This window comes from Dendroctonus ponderosae, unplaced genomic scaffold (genome assembly GCF_020466585.1).
Source record: "Dendroctonus ponderosae isolate FM_Combo_2020 unplaced genomic scaffold, Dpon_F_20191213v2 Dpon_F_20191213_7, whole genome shotgun sequence".
NCBI lineage: Eukaryota > Metazoa > Arthropoda > Insecta > Coleoptera > Curculionidae > Dendroctonus > Dendroctonus ponderosae.
In genome coordinates, this window is record NW_026018916.1 from 4,623,669 (window position 1) to 4,640,564 (window position 16,896).

At 37.4% G+C, this 16,896-nt stretch overlaps 1 protein-coding gene across 1 annotated transcript in view; it reads left to right on the forward strand.

Moving 5' to 3' along the window:
* Positions 1 to 7,623: 7,623 nt before the first annotated feature.
* LOC109539693 overlaps positions 7,624 to 16,896 on the forward strand; it is a gene marked incomplete at its 5' end in the record, with an annotated part of 41,511 nt that continues 32,238 nt past the window's right edge. Inside the window, 7 exon segments of the mRNA XM_048668281.1 lie at positions 7,624 to 7,797; positions 8,515 to 8,806; positions 8,861 to 8,962; positions 9,025 to 9,337; positions 11,693 to 12,848; positions 12,945 to 13,262; positions 13,718 to 13,858. Of these exon segments, the coding sequence (XP_048524238.1) occupies positions 7,624 to 7,797; positions 8,515 to 8,806; positions 8,861 to 8,962; positions 9,025 to 9,337; positions 11,693 to 12,848; positions 12,945 to 13,262; positions 13,718 to 13,858 (2,496 nt within the window).

The following is a 16,896-nucleotide window of genomic DNA, read 5'->3' on the forward strand; positions in this document are numbered from 1 at the left end:
AAACAGAAATTAAATCGCTCCCAGCAATCAGAATTTATACAGTTCCAAAATTAGCGTAAATTTGGCCGTGTAACGGTTATTTCGGGCGCCGAGAAAACCTCTTTTATCTTCAGACCAACAACGAAGTCAAGGAATAAGCGGCTTTTCAGGCCTATACATTTTCTGGAAAACTGCATATTTCAAAACATTTTAGGATTTTTTGATCATTTTGCCCAGTGGCGTAGAAAAAGGACCAAAATAATCCTTTTCAATCAATCAATTCAATGGTTCAATCCCAAAATCTTCAAATTGTTCTTGAGAAACTTCGAAGAAAGCAGCATCATATTTGCGTCAATTTTGCAACTCAAAAAAAACACGCAAATCTAAAACTTCTTGAAACCAAGACTTTCCTGTGAAAACCAACATTTCCTTATCGATGGTTCGAAGACCATTTAGTTCTCTCTGGAATGAAGTAAAAATAAGCGTTCTTGCACATTTTACTTCCGAGAAATGTTCAAAAACGGGACGGAAAACATGAACCGCGCCTGCTAACTATAAGAATTTGTAAAACGTCTAGATAAACTGAACCGTGGACTTCTTTGCATAGGACAGAAGAAACCGTTAAATACCAAATTAAACCATTCACTTCTTTGGAAAACGGGGCAAAAATCCCAATGAACCCCAAAATTTTACCAATGCTCATTAAATAACTACGTATAAGCATTGGTAAAACGTCTCCAATGAATATGCTATAACATAAAGATTTTAATTCGGTTCTTCAACTTTAAAACACGTTTGGTGAAGATAAAGGGGCGATTTTGCATAAGACGGAAACAATATTAAAATTCCAAATTACACCACTCAGTTAGTCTTTGGAAAGCTGGCGAACTAATCTACCATTCAAACGGATATCCTCCATTAAGATCTCTCAGCCAAATAATTCCTCGACTCGTCACTTTCCATCTGCATCCATTTTTGGCCTGTTCGTTCGATAACGATTTCTAAATCTGAGTCGCTTCTAGTTTAGGCAATAGGCCGATTTTTGTTAATAACAACATTCAAACGCGTTTGTCACCCCACATAAAAAGCACATTTGAACTGACCTTCTACTATCAATAAGTATTTATCTGAAAGTTCGAAAACAGAGAGGAATGAAGTCATCGGCAGGATCCTTAAATAATTGCCCGGTTAATTTGGAATTCAAAAAACATCAATTAAAGCTTAAAATGAGTGGGTTTGGCAAAAAACGCCGTTATGATGACCCATCTGATCGGCTCAAAGTCGTCGTTTCCAGGCACCCATATAATAATTTTTTTCTTGCGCCTTGAGATGAATTAAAATAAAGTAGTGCATTAGAGACATTACAAAAGTTGTTAAAAACCGATTAGGTATGTTCCCTTTCTCCAGTAAGTAATTACCAGGAGATTAACGTGAAATGGCTTCTTTCCATTGCCATCTGCCAATTACGCAGAGCGGATGTTTCGACTTCAATAAAATATGCGACTTTTGTTTTTATTTGAGGCGAATTTCTGCTACCAGCTGGTTATGCGACCTGAAGAAAGTTCCATTAGAATCATTTACGAGGATTCCGTGCAAATTTGTTCGCAAATTTTACAAAATAGTGTGTTTATTAATTCGTTCATTTTATCGTTTTTGCTCTCATTTGGATTGATTACAGTTTTCGATATTCCAACTATTTTGCAAGAGAATGTAACAGGATAAGGACTAGATCTAAAATCAATCATCAACCTACACCAAAGAGAGAGTGGTTATGTATGCAAATCCGCAATAATAGGCTGAAGATTTTGAAGCACAGATAAGCGAAATTACATGCCAAGTTATCCGGACTTAGAAAGTGATCAACTGAATAACACACATCGTAACAACAATGGATCAAAAGCCATTTATAAGGAAGAATGCAAAGTATTGGATAATTCAATGGTTTTATCTCGGTTCGTGTTTTAAAAGGAAAGTTATGGAAAACAGTTGATTAAATATTCGTGTTTACTAAGCTCACTGATTAAGTGTCACAGTTTTCTTGAGGCAAATCTCTTCTCCTCAATATGCGATGTAAATAACAAAATAACCCGCTGACACGTTTGCTTATCTTTTAATGCACTTGCTGCAATCGTTTATTTTTGGTGTCCCGACACTAAACATTATCAATGTCCAATGAAATTTCGATTCGTTCCGAAGTTTGAAGGCAAATAATTTAATCTTCTGAAGACGTGAGCCACTCGTGCTTCGAAACGCCAGGAAGAGATTTGAATACACCGCGGTATAAAAACCTCACCAGATTCAAGGAAAACCAATCTGGTCTGATAATTTATAATGCGTAAATAATAACGTTTAATAAATCTTAGTATAAGTAAGTTTTAAGCCAAAAATGGCCAATTTAGAACCTACAGATGCGCCAAACATGTTGTTTTCAGTTCTAATAGTAGAGCGAGCAAAAAATTCCGACCCTGATTTTCGTAACTTTCTTCCTGTTCAACTTCGATGAGAAAAGGTTTTATACTTTTTCTGTAAGAGCCATCGCTTTCGAGCAAATGAAATAAAATCGATTTATTGCATTCCGCCGGCAGGTTTTAATGCATGGGCTTGAAAATAGCACACTTACATTTTATCAATATTATTGCAGTATATTATTACTACCCGCAGTTTACACCAGTTTTTCGTTTTTGCTTTATTCCAAATCTACAGTCTACTTTCACTGCAAACGAAAATTCTTTGGACTCATTCTTAGGCTTGAACGAGGAATAAACTTTTTACAAAATGGAATATTTAAATCCTGCTCATTAATTGCAGCTGGAAACTGCTTAATATCTTAAAAAAATGAGCTTTCTTCTAATGCACGCATTTGCCCGTTTTCAAACTACTATCTGTGTTTGCCTGATTGCTAAGGTCTGCCTAAGTGCAATTTGCATTTTCCTGTTTTAACACTGTTTTTCTATACATATTTCTCTGACTTAAGCCAAATCAGATTGCAAAGAATATTGAACTTGATTGAAACTTGTAAAATTGGTTTTTGGTATTTTTCTCAGTTAAAGCGCAAAATGAGGATCCACTGTTTGCTCTTTTATCACTTTACACCAAATTTCGTCTTCCACATCGGAGTTTAGTAAATATCCTCAAAAGAAAATCCTGATAATTAATTTTTTGTCATCAGCGTCGTAAGTCTTCATTTCGAAGCGATATTATGGAAAGCGCTATTTTAATTTTTTTTTGTTTTTGCGTCGCAAAGCCCGAAATGTGAAAATATCAGCGTATTTATTAATTTTACAAATGAATCCTTAATTAAACTCAAATGTATTGAACGTATGAAACTCACAATTTTCCAGTTCGTCTAATTTTCATCTTCATCCATATTTTCCTGGCTGCTGTCTGCTTAAGTGCATCAGAACCTCTACTCCTTTAGGTATAGAACGGAGTTTAATCAGGTTGTAACAATTATTCGGCAGTTTTCGAAAATATTGAATAAACAATAGGAAGTTTTTTGTAACAAACTACTTGGCGAATCTAATGGCGTCGGAAAAATCCAATTTTTACACCAGCGTAGAATTTGTGTCAAGTTAATTTCGACCGTATCTTGACAATAACGCGTTTAAAGTTTTGAATTCAAATACAAAAAATGCTTTAATCATTAGAATGAAACGGTTTTATAATTATAAACACAATTTGCTTTCAGGAGGAAGTTTACTTTCAACGCCGAAAAAATGGGTCACTAGAATGTATTCACAAAATATTTTTATCGAAAATATTTAAAAATTGGAGCCTTAAACACGAATGTTGATGTTGACTGAAATAAATCGTAATTGCCATAAAATATTTACGGATTTTTTAAAAAATTCCCGAAAACCTCGAGGTTGTTTAGCGTTTTTCTGTTTTCTACACCAATTCGAAAAGTCCAAGGTAAAGAGCATCATTTTGCCCTCGAAATGGTCCTTACAACTTCAGTTATTTAGTTCTCGCGTAAAATATAGAATCTTTCGAAAAATGTTCGAGAAATTTGCAGGAATAAATTAAACCAGAACGTTCAAGCAGTTCAGGCCTATTTTTTTCAAGCCAGAAATTGGCATTTGAAATGGAAAAATTCGTCAGGAAATCGGACAAAAACACAGCCAAAACCTCAAAGCATTTAAGTCAGCTAAAACACTCAAACAGATCCCAGATAACTAAAGAATCTATCAAGAATTTAGCCAATTCTTTGACGAAAATTTGCACTATCCACATACAAAGCAAACTAAATATTTCAACTGATTTTATTTGAACCTTTTTTTGCGTGTTCCTAGTTTCAACGAGAAAACTGCAGGAATTTCTCTCTGCTCTGAAAAATGTATTTACCTTCGATGGTTCACGTGTTAACATAAGAACCGCAATGGTAAAAATCTGTGGCAATTTGTATACACTTTCTCCTGCATGCACCAAAATATTGCAATCCTGCCATTGGTATTCTTACATACAGCCTGTTGTGCCACTTAGAAGATCCCCGTAATTTCTCTTTGCTTACTACTCACGTTTGATTAGTTTCTTCATCTTTATTCTGTCTGTACTTAATCAATCTTTACCTAGTTTACCTTGTTGGGTTTTCAGCCGAAAACACATCAGGATTCTATCAATTTATCTGAAGACTTCTACTGATACTGCAAAGGAAAACCTGTAAATCGGCCTGCAGTGAGCTGTAAATATTTCTTGAAGAATTCGGTATGCAAAGCACGCCCTGCCGGGGCATGTCTTGTCCGGTTATGCATCAGAAAGTGTAAAAAGCCAAAGACACGCAACAGGCGCTTATTTTAAGGAGCGATCGCAGCTTGGCACTTGATTTAACAATAACTTCCTGATTTAGTCCATTTTCAGTCCAGGGTTAATAGCAATTCGAGAGATGCGGGATAGAGTCTTATAACTTGTTGCCCAAAATTGTTTAAAACAATAAAATCTAAATGACAATAAAATTCGACCCATCTTTAGGCTCCTTCGTCTGGATTCTGGAAGAATTTTACCTTTAAGGGAAGCAAAAAGTTTAATTTACAGAGGGTTTAGAACATGAACTCAAAGCAACTGCAAGACCAAAAATTTGAGTTTTTTGAAACCACCCTGTAAATAGATGTGGCCGAAAAATTAAAAAACGTTTTCGATCTATTTGGTTTGCCTTGAAACTTTTGGTGCTGAGATCCAAAAAACCTCATTTTTGCCCAACGCATGTCGAACTTTTCGCAATTTTGCAGTTTTCCATTTGCCAACCTGTAGCTAATTTATCTGAGGAGGTTAATTTTTTTCTGCAACATGGACTAACAGAACACAAATAATGCTGGATAGCACTTCCAACAGAAACCCAATCGCTTGAAGCAAGCAGAAATTATCCCGTTCCAAAGTTGAGCAGTTTAGTTTGGACCCGTCTGGGTATCGATAACAAAAAGTTACTGATGTTGTAGATTATTCATTTAATGACTCTCCTATGTTCCAACATAGTATTTTCAGCCACTTTTCGATGCTGGAAAGATCAAAATGGGCCGTGCTGTTATGTTCGCTTCTTTCTCTTTGTAATGATGAACTTTACCATTGAGAGTCGCACTTGAATTGGCGACATTTCACGCAGATAGCGAGCCTTAACTGAGCCAATTAACCCAATTATTCCTCAACATGATGCAATCAACCGTGATTATTAATTTTCAATAGTCAATGAGTTTTCATGGAAAATGATCCACCTACATGCACGTTCATTAAGGCTGGTGGAATGTGTGCAGTTTTGTCACTTAATAATATAATTGAACCTTAATAATATACTAACTAGAATGAGTTAAAATGTCATTATCAGGATTTTTCATTGTTTATACTTTCCTGACTGTGTTTCAATTCCAACTCAAAATTAATTCCTGGGTTTCAGTCATTTATTGTCTTTATTTATAAATTAAAATACGTTTCGGTGTATTTTTCCACCATCATCAGTTTTTATGTGTAGCGTTGCTGCTGCTTTAAGCCTTGGCATACATTTCTAAATTGTATGGCACGGCTTAAAGCAGCAACAACGCTACACATAAAAACTGAAGATGGTGGAAAAATACACCGAAACGTATTTTAATTGATAAATAAAGACAATAAATGACTGAAACCCAGGAATTAATTTTGAGTTGGACTTATCAGGATTGTGAGCTTAGTTTATGCGAAAGAGTGTGAGAATAGATGCAGAGAGCGTTGAAATTAAGCTATTTGCCCTTAGCGGGTCCCCGGAAATTTCGCATTTTACCCAGTTAATTTAGATTGAAAATGGTTAAAATAGGTTTTAATTAATTTCCTAACCTTTAAACTAATCGAAGTCAAAAGTCGACATTTTTGGGACCGTTTGAGGTCTAAAACTCGCTATATTTTAGAATTGGTTCGAAATATCCAATCAGACTTAAAAATCTTTTTGATAGCCAGCCTTCAGAACTCTCTTTCGCCAATTAGGTTTTCCTGAAATTCCTAACCCCTGAAAAGATAAGAGCAAATATTTTAGTATTTGAAGTAACTCATATCTTGGATATAACTTTTTCCTATTTCGGTCAGCATAAAATTTCTAACCGATCCCGCTTATGAGTGTTTTTTTTAATTTTTTATCTTGTCTTTTTGTTCTGTAGATTTCAATGCAAAGTCTTCATATGAAACCTTTTCATGCATCTGCAAATTTCTGCCGCGTTGCTCTAGCCTGTCGCGGTTGATTGAATCGAGCAGCGATGTTAACAATGTTGAACACTTTAATCCAATAGACGCCCATTGAAAAAACAATTAATTTCATTCTCATTAATCTCGATTGAATCTACTACGTTTGGGTAATTCGATTTGCCAAGCCGAAAGTGAACGGAATCGATTCGCGTTCATTTCATTGATATTGAGCGCTCGACGCAAAAAACGCGATTCTACGAAACGCTCGATTAACGTTCTCCAAATTTACTTTTCAGCAAGTAAAAGTGCGAAAACAAACACCAGAAACTGTGAACTTTTGTCATTAGCGAAAATCGCTTGATAAAGACACTTTTACTTGAAATAAACCGACTATTTTCCTTATGTAAATTGCAAAAGTCAAGGTTCGAAGCTAAGGTTGGTCTCGTTACGTCGGTAAAAGTCCACACAGTTTTGCAATGAATCCTTTTAAGTTTCCTGTTTTGAAATTAACGCAACTATCGGCTTCAGGTGTGTTCTTGTTATTCACATTTTTCTTCGGGCAAGTGAACTAGCAATGATTCAAAGCAGTCATACATGTTGGGACTGGAATTCAGCCGATTACAATACAAAGAAGATAAAGAAGAACCAAGACAACCAGGAAGAAGAAAGTGAATGAAAGTCAAATATTAGTTGTAACTACTTATGTTTTCTTTGTTTCATCTTAAAAAGACCAGCTGAAATATTCAACACTGGTTTACAGTAAACGATTTTGTGTGTTCAACTAATTGGCCCCCGTGTTCCAACTATCAATACAACAAACAAATATTTGCCAACTACAAAAGTGATAAACGTGTGAACTTTCTCATGATACTCTACTGAATGGAGCGTTTGTGTGTTGCGTTTTAGTGGGATTTCCCTTTGACCCTGTTCGGAAATGCGGTCAAACGCCTTACAAACGTCCTAGTTTCATTTCGCGCCCCTGTTTGATTGTGGCTTTTGTTGCAGATGCAGATTATTTCCTCAACGGCTCATCGGGACAATATATGTATCTGGAGACGATTCAAGAAGAGACCTCGGATGATTTGAGATCAGACAGCGACGTGGATTCGAGAAATTCGCCTGTTGGATGGCTGGCTACTGATTCGGAGGATGGCAGCGTCATTTGCAACGATCAACTGGGTAAGTTTAAGTTGGAAACTAAGCTAAAGCCAGAATTTACGGAAGTTGCGAAATTTCAACACCCATCAAAATTTTATGCTCTTGTGAATGTGCCTGTTTCAATGTTTTACCTATTCTAGCTGCCTTTTGGAGATCTTTGAAAGTAAGTGTTAGTTTTTCATTTTGTGAGCACTTTGTTGATTCTGTGCACTTTTCAATGCACTTGCCTGTAAAACAGTGCAAATCTGAGGAAGAAAACAGACAGCTTCACTAATCCCGCAAATTCTACTGGACGTTTTGAGGTCTTAATTGTTGAATTAGTTCAGCAAATTCATTATTTGCTCGCCCAAGACGAAAAACCCCATCACATAATCAAATTAATCAGTGATTTATGTCGCACTTCCACACTAATAGTATACGAAATGCATAAACACTATTTCTATTTTTACCTTTTTAATTTACAATACTGGCTCGTCCAAGCAAGCCCATGTGAATTAGTGCTCGTACACATTCACAATTAAATCTACCGTCGGTTGGCAGGCTCAATTTTTTAAAACTGTCCGTATTTTCGAAGCCAGTGTGTTTCCTGCGCCCGCAAAGTCGCTAATTGTTCCACTAAAAATCCATTCCAAGTGTGAGTGTTCTGTTGGGTTAATTTCCAATTGCTCGCCCTTTATCTTGATAAAACTAAGAAAAAAACGCTTCAAAAACACTAAGTGTCTTCTTTTGTTTTTTCAGACGATGTGGAATGTGAATCCGACCGCGAAATTGCCTGCCCGCCCAAGCGAAGAAAGCAAGAGAATTTCCTCAGCTTGCCAGAAGCCGAAGATGACGAAGAACTGTCGCTGAGCAGATCGAGTAGCTTGCTGCAGTTCGAAACCCTCGAAAAAGAGTGCCAGGAAAATCAATCGCCCCGGATTTTCTCGCAGTTTTCCTTCGATCCTCTTGACATAGCCAAGACTGATGTCCAGGACTTCAGCCCTGGGTTTGAGGTGGATATTTTCCAAACTTTTGGAAATGAGTTGAATCGGTGAGTAGCCAACTCCTATTACTAGTAGACGGTTCAATGTTTCATCTCTTACAGCTCCAAGCAAAGCTCCAGTCGGGACTCGCTTCTCTATAACGTGTCCACCAGATACTCCAGCTCAGATTCCAGCGACTCCGACACAACCGTGGAAAATTCCCGGTAAGGAAACGCATTTTCCGAAAGTACGCATTAACGCTAAACTCTGAATGTTCCTCTCGAAGATCGTGCGACAATCTGAAGACCTGGCGCAGCTTCGATAGCTTGCAGTTGGGCGGCAATGGAGGCACCAAGAAGTTCTCCAGTGAAAATCTGAGCGAAGACAGCGGCTATGGAGAACAGCTGCTCAGCAGCTTGAATAATCACGCCAAACTTACCAATCCTTTCATGGTAAGTCTGAGCAGCAGCACGGGCAATCTGATGGGGCTGAGGAAGAGCGATAGCAACAAGATGGCCAAAACGATTGACGATAATCCGCCCAAGCGGAAGAAGAACAGCTATGTTGGCTTTGGTGCTTACGACTGTGATGTTTTCCAGGTAAGCACTGGGTTTTAGGCAGATATGAGAGCGTGGTCAGTTTGACTTTGAACATGTATCGGGCAGGATGAAAAAAGCAAAATTTCTTCGATCTTTTATGATACGAAAGAAAAGTGACTTTAAAGTGGAATTTTTTCCACAGAAAGCGGAAGTTGTGGCAAAATCTCTGAAAGAGCTCACTTAACATTTTCTGCGACTATCACAAGAAAGGCCGTTGTCTGGTGTATGTGAGCTTAATTTCAAAGTACGCCAATTTTCTTATCGAACGGTATTTTTCCTTTTAAAGCTGCTTTAGAATCAATGGARCTGTGGATGAATCAAATGCTAAGATTCTTCAAAAACTGGCAATAAAAAGTTTTTAAAATTYCAATGTCTCAWTGTTGTTGGGAATATCTAAAAGGGTTCAGTTAACATCCCCTGGTAAGCGAAGAAAAAGGGCCATGGCTTGTTCCTTGAAGCATCATTTCAATTTGTCGTTGGAAAATGGTCCTCCTCGCTTTGAAATCGCTGAGGAAAGAACAGAACTATGGATAAAGCAAGTGCCAATCAGTTTCCATAAATTGCAACAAATGAAATGTTTAAAAGCTTCAATTATCTCTATGGAGTAGATGAAAATGGCCTTTGATGCGTTCCGTTACTCATTGAAGCCACTTGAATCTCTCAAAGCTTTGCAAAAATGCGTAAAACTATTACTAACCATCTTCTGGGGACGCGGCAAAGAAGATCATATCTTGGCCTTTAAAGCCTCATTGGAAAGGGTCGAAACCCCTTTATGAAATGGTCTCATCTTGAGAGTGCTTTTGGGAAACAATTAAATGAGGGATCAAGCAAACATCGAGCTAATTCCAGAAATAATTCAAATCTTAATCTTTGTAAGTTGCGGCAAGATGTCCCAAAAGAGCTCACTTAACATTTTCTGAGGCTATCACAAGAGAGGCCGTTGTCTGGTGTATGTGAGCTTAATTTCAAAGTACGCCAATTTTCTTATCGAATGATATTTTTCCTTTTAAAGCTGCTTTAGAATCAATGGAGCTGTGGATGAATCAAATGCTAAGATTCTTCAAAAACTGGCAATAAAAAGTTTTTAAAATTTGTCTCAATGTTGTTGGGAATATCTAAAAGGGTTCAGTTAACATCCCCTGGTAAGCGAAGAAAAAGGACCATGGCTTGTTCCTTGAAGCATCATTTCAATTTGTCGTTGAAAAATGGTCCTCCTCCCTTTGAAATCGCCGAGGAAAGAACAGAACGATGGATAAAGCAAGTGCCAATCAGTTTCCATAAATTGCAACAAATAAAATGTTTAATAGCTTCAATTATCTCTATGGAGTAGATGCAAATGGCCTTTGATGCGTTCCGTTACTCATTGAAGCCACTTGAATCTCTCAAAGCTTTGCAAAATTGCGTTAAACCATTACTAACCATCTTCTGGGGACTCTGCAAAGAAGATCATATCGTGTTCTTTAAAGCCTCGTTTGAATTGGTCGAAAATTCTTTATAAAATTGAGAGTGYTTTTGGAAACAACTAAATGAGGGATCAAGCAAACATCGAGCTAATTCCAGAAATCTAGCAGTTCATATTTTGAAGATCTTTATTCATACTGGGAAACAGATGGAAACAATCTTGAAAACTGCTCTTTGCTCAAAGGAGTTTTTTGAGGACGGATACACTAAATATCTTCTGGGAAGACCGCAAGGAAGACCATGGCTTGTTCTTTAAAGCATCTTTTGAAAGGGTCGACAATTCTTTATGAAATGGTCTTCATCTTCAAGATTAGAAGATCTTCAACTACTTCTGGGCAACAGATGGAAATTCTCTTTGAAACTGTTTTTCGCTCAAAGACGTTACTTGGAGCGTCTTCAAGCCATTGAAAATGTTTGAAAAAGCTACCCTTAACATCTTCTGGGAAGGCAACAGGCCCATATCTTGTTTTTTAAAGTGTAATTTGAGAGCGCCTTAAATTGGATATTAAATGGCCTCAACCCAGTTGAGATGGATGAGGAGACAACATAATATGCAAATATAGCGCCTGTTCCCGAAATACCAACAAGGAGCGCTTTTGAGTTCCGAAATAATCACTCTGGAACAGATGGAAATTGTCCTTTCAATTCTCCACCATTTCTATGAAATGTTTCTAACCTAATCCATAGAAATTCTATGGATGAAGTGAGTTTCGTCCAGAAACATAAACATTGCCCTCTTCTAAGCTCATAAATCGACATTATCCACCGAGTGAAAGGTTTGGTCTTTTAGTAGAACACTCCACCCTCTTCCAATTGGAGATAAGTGTTCTGTTTTTGAACCCACTTTGCCTCATTTTTCAACTCTCAACTAACCCAATTTCTGTTGTTTTCCAGAACTTCAATGGCAACTTTGGAGTCTCCTACCAGGACCTCTCGATCTTCGACCGATACGATCCGTTCAGCGAACCGCTGAACAAAACCTCCCCACTAACCGATGTGTTTCTTCGCAAAAAACACGCCCGCCAACTGTTAAACTCGATTGGCGCTGCTCAGACGCACGCCATTAACTTGAATATAAATTTAGATCCAGAAACGAGTTATTCTAAGTCGGCTAAATTTAGCGCTTGTAATGTCTCGCATGCGGCCAGCGTACCCAATTTGCTTCAGAGCACCGAAAGATTGCCAGTTGACATTCAGGATTCAGTTGTAAATGTTTGCAGCGTGCCAAAAGACTTGAATTTCCTTGGAGAGTTCAACAGTCCAACTACTGCATCTGTGGCGGAAAAGAACTGGGACTTGGCGGATCTGAGCTGCAATTTGTGTGATAAGAGTGAGAGTTTTGAAGCTGCTGGTGAGTGTGCGGTTGTAGTGGAGGAAGAGCCGTTTAAGTTGCGTTTGGAAGCTACTGAGGAAGAGGAAACTGTAGAGGATGATCGTTTGAGTGCACACAGTGACGACATGTCGAGCTACAGGCGTGAAGGGTCTTATAATGAAGCCATGAGCAATCGCGTGGACTTGAGTGACGACGAAAACTCTTTGCGTTTCAAGGCGAAGCTCCCTAAATCTCCTATAGTGGATTTCGACCGCAAGGTACTCAGGCCTATCTCAGAACAGTCCTTGCATAGTCTTCTGAGCAGCACGTCCAGTCTACAAGGCTGCAATCAGCCGCTTTCCTATCTGGAAAAACCGGTTTTCACCAAATCCGCGCCAGTTAAGAGATATGAAAATAAACCGGCGGTTGCCGTGAGTACTCCCGACTTGAACCGGATTGAACCAGTGGTCAAGAGGGAAAAAGAGTCGTTTTTCGATGACGATCGCAGGAAAAGTACTCTGGAAATTTCCGGAAGTAAATACGACACTTCCAGGATGGAGGAGGAGAGGAGCCGGAACATTCTTCTGGATAACACCAGCACGGATGAAAATGAGGTCGTGGTGAGGAGGAAGGGATCGATTATTAAGAGCAGCACCAGCACATCCGGAATGAGCGACATTGACGACAAAACTTTGAGGCATTCTGTGAAGAGTTTCACTGGCAGCAGTGGGAGTAAAGGTGAGTTTTTCCTTCTCCAATCCTTTAGTCGCTGTCACATTTCTCCAACATCGGGTTTTCCCGATAAATACAGCTCATTTTCTGTGTCAATTCCAGGCGTGCACTTTTCGCCAGTGGTGGCGGAAGTAAACTGGCAGGACGACGCCAGCAATTCTACAGTAACTCCAGATAGAGACTCGCTGTACTCTTTGAACAGTTCCTCGCCTGAGCCGCGCACTCCGCCTCCAAAGCCAAAACTCCTCAAACCGAAGCCTCAATACGGCTCAATACCCAGCAGAAGAAGCGTGTCCCAACCGGACTTGAGCGACAACGAGGTGAAAACCTACAAGCGGGAATTCATTGACTCTTTCAACAGTTTGAGGCAGCAGGACGTGAGTAAGAGCCAACCGGATGTTAGCCGAATTAAGCGCAGAGGTGAGTAGAGCAAGAAGTCCTTTTTTCAACTTGGATGCTGGTTTTCACTTTATTTGTTTTGCCCGCATTCCTGGACCGTTGGCGAACGTCGAGTAAGTACTTTAGATGGTGGGTGTTGATATTTCCTGCAGAAAACCCAGAAAAATGGACATTTATTATTTCATTCGAAAGTCTTGGCACGTGTTCAATTTGATGACGAGATTGAAACATAATTAGCAACTCTTTGCGAAACATTTGGGTATTTGACATCGTTTCTAGAGAGACATTTTCCACACAGAACAAGGCCAAAGAAGTTTAAATGAAAATGCGAAATACACCCACACCTCACCCGAACAGTTTAAAATATCTGAGTAATTAGAAATGTAATTTCTATTTGCTGTTCATAGACGGAAAGTGAACTTTGACCTAAAAATCACCGACTTATTCAATAAATGTGTTATTTCTGTTGGTTTCAGGGTCGCAATTGGTGCGCAAAGATTTGGATGGTTGTACAGTGAAAGCGTACATTGATGTGGATGGTGTTCAGTATCGGCACACTCATTTGGATCTGAAAAGTCTTAGTCAAACATCTTTGGCTGGATCCAACACCGCCTTAAGTGAGTATTAATAACTGCTGTAGATCACGAGCTGAAAATGGTTCATTTCTTTGCCAAAACCTTTTTAAACTTCCTAAATTACTGCGAACATGTACAAGTTATACAAGTTGCGCTAATCACTGTTATTTATGCTGCAAGCCGCTGTTTTATCTTGAAAATCCTAGTGTTTGTGGCACTTTGAAGAATTTCGTTAAATTGCATTTTCAAGGATTGTTTTTCTAGCAAAACCATAGTTTCTTTTTGTTAAATAATCCAAAAACTGCGTAAGTTATATCAGGAGCGTCGCCTATATTTATCAACTACGTTTTGAGTTTTAGCTGCATTCAAAACATCTTTGTTTTGGTAGCAATTTAAACAAATTTTGAAGGCCCATTGGAAATAATTCTTCTGCTTACTAAAGCTTATTCTAATTGTCCAAATAACTGAAAAAATGCGCAAGTTATAGAACTTGCGTCAAATGAAGCAATGAGCTGCGGGCTGATTTACTTAAAACTGCTCAGTTTTTGGGTAATTTGAAAAATATCAAAAGAACCATTTTACTTGCAAAACTCTTTTATAATTTACTAAATTTCTTGAATTTTTTTTTGGTAAGCAAGTTAAATTCGATTCGTCAAAAGCGCTGATAAAAATGTACTTTCAAGGCTGCTGATTCAGTTCAAAATTTCTCGTTTCTTTGCTAATTTCTTAAAATTCATTTTAAAGTTATTTATTCAGTAAAATTATTTTTTTCTTAAACCCTAAACATCGGTTTTTTATTGCCTAAGCTTTTAATTTTCGATTTTAAATATCGAAGTTTTTGAGAGAATTTGAGAGTTTTTGGGCGCCCGAAAAAGAACTTTTTATAGACTTTTTTTGCGGGCAAAACCCACGAGTATATAAAGTGCGTTAACTGCGTTTATTTATTTCGAAAAATTGTTTGGATATTTTTAGAAAACCTAAAGATTGTTTGTTGGTGAAAAATTATTTGAAAATTTTCTAAATAACTCGGAAAAGTTCGATTCCTACAAGCCGCGTCACGGAGCAAATAAAATTGAAATTTTAATGCTGCTCATTTATTTAAAAACTTCCATTTTCTGGGGCAATTTTTTGAATTCCTGAAAGCACATTTTTAAACTGTTTTTTTAAGCCATCTTTATGTCTAAGTTGCGCTAATCGCTGTTACATATTTATGTCTGAAGCTGCTGCTTAAAAATCTGAATTCTTATGGCTATTTAAAGAAAATGAAGTAAGTTTTTAAGATATTCTTCCGAGGTAAATTATTTTTTGTTCAATTTGCTAAATAACCCAGAAAACCAGCGCGAGTTTTTGGATTGTGGCTTCATTTAAAATACTCCAATAACTCTCAAATTTTGTCAAGCACATTAAACGAATATTTTTTAGAATTTGTTTTGTAGCAAAACCGTTCGTTTTCAGGTTGCCTCCCAAATAACCCCATTTGTCGTGAAAATACGAATTTTTAGAGCGGTCATAAATTTATTTAAATAATATTTTTCCAAATTTGTTTGAGAGCAAAACCGATCGTTTTCGAGTTGCTAAATACCCCAAACACTTTACGAATTTTATGGGAAACGCTCCAGACCCTTATAGAAAATTTGGGACGCGGCTTGATTTTGTCTTGATTATTAAGACAATTTTGCCAATTCCTGAAAGCACATTTCAAACTATTTGTTTGCGCGTAAAACCATCTGAAATTTTTTACGTAACTCAAAAAACCCGGCAGTTATACGAGATGCGCCAATCACTGTAATTTATGTCTCTAGCTGCTGTTTTATGCAAAAAACCCGAATTTTTGGGGCGGTTTTAATATTTATTGAAATAATATTTTTTCAGGAGCAGAACCGTTTTTTTAATTTGCTGAATAACCCAATCACCTTTCGAATAATATTGGAGACGCTCCAGATCCTTATAGAAAATTTGGGTTGCCGCTTGTTTTAAAAATTCCAGATGTTCATACAATTTTGCCAATTCCTGAAAGCACATTTCAGAGTATTCATTTAGGGACAAAACTGTTTTGAAATTTTCCAAGTAACTCAAAAAACCCAGCAGTTGTATGAGATGCGCTAACTGTGCTAACTAATGTGTGTTTTAAGCTGCTGTTTGATCTAAAAAATGCTCATTTTTGTGCGTAATTTAAAATATTTTTTTAGGCAAATTAAGAAAAGGAAACTTTCTAAGGGAAACCGTTAATTTCAAGTTGCTGGACATCTTAAGAATTGCGCCAGTTATAACAGACCCCATGCATTTTCATGTGCTTAAAGCGCGCAGCTTTGTTTAAAAATTCCCGGTTTTTGAGACAATTTCACTAATTGCTCAAAGCACATTTTAAAGTATACTTTTCCGCATAAAACCCTTTTTCGATTTTCGCATTGGCTCCAAAAACGCAGGAGTTATATGAGATGCGCCATTTGTTGTAATATATTCAACAGGCTGAAGCTTTATTTAACAAAACATCCTGGTTTCTGGACCAATTAAAAAAAAACTCGATCATATTTTAAAGAGATCCTTTGCAGACAAAACCCGTTTTTTATTTCCAAATAACTCAACTAACCCGGCAGTTATCTGAGATGCGCTAAAGGTTCTAGTAGACTCGGCTTGGTAGGCCGCTAAAATCAGCAGCAGGATTTTAAGCAAATCTGGTCAAGTTTCATTAAAAAACAAACAGGAAATTAATTTGGCGATTAATAATGGGAAAATTGCACGAACCTCGAAGCTAATTAATTGGTGCTTTTTTACAAACTTCTTTTTTGGGTATTTCGCCTCAAAAATTTTTCTCAGACAGAACTTCCTCACGTCTTTTATTACAGATTGATAAATGGTGCTCTTATTTCGCAATAAGAACGAATTATTTATCAAAAAGTAATCAAGAACTATCACCTAGAGGGTATCCTGCGACATACTTAGGCTCAAGCTGTAAGAGAAAATTCCAATTCGTAGAGAACTTAATTTGAAAAATTACCTTGACGTTTCGATAGCTATTTTCTGCTATCGTTATCAAAAGAACCTAAATGAACTTAAAAAAGAGTATGTTAATAAATTGT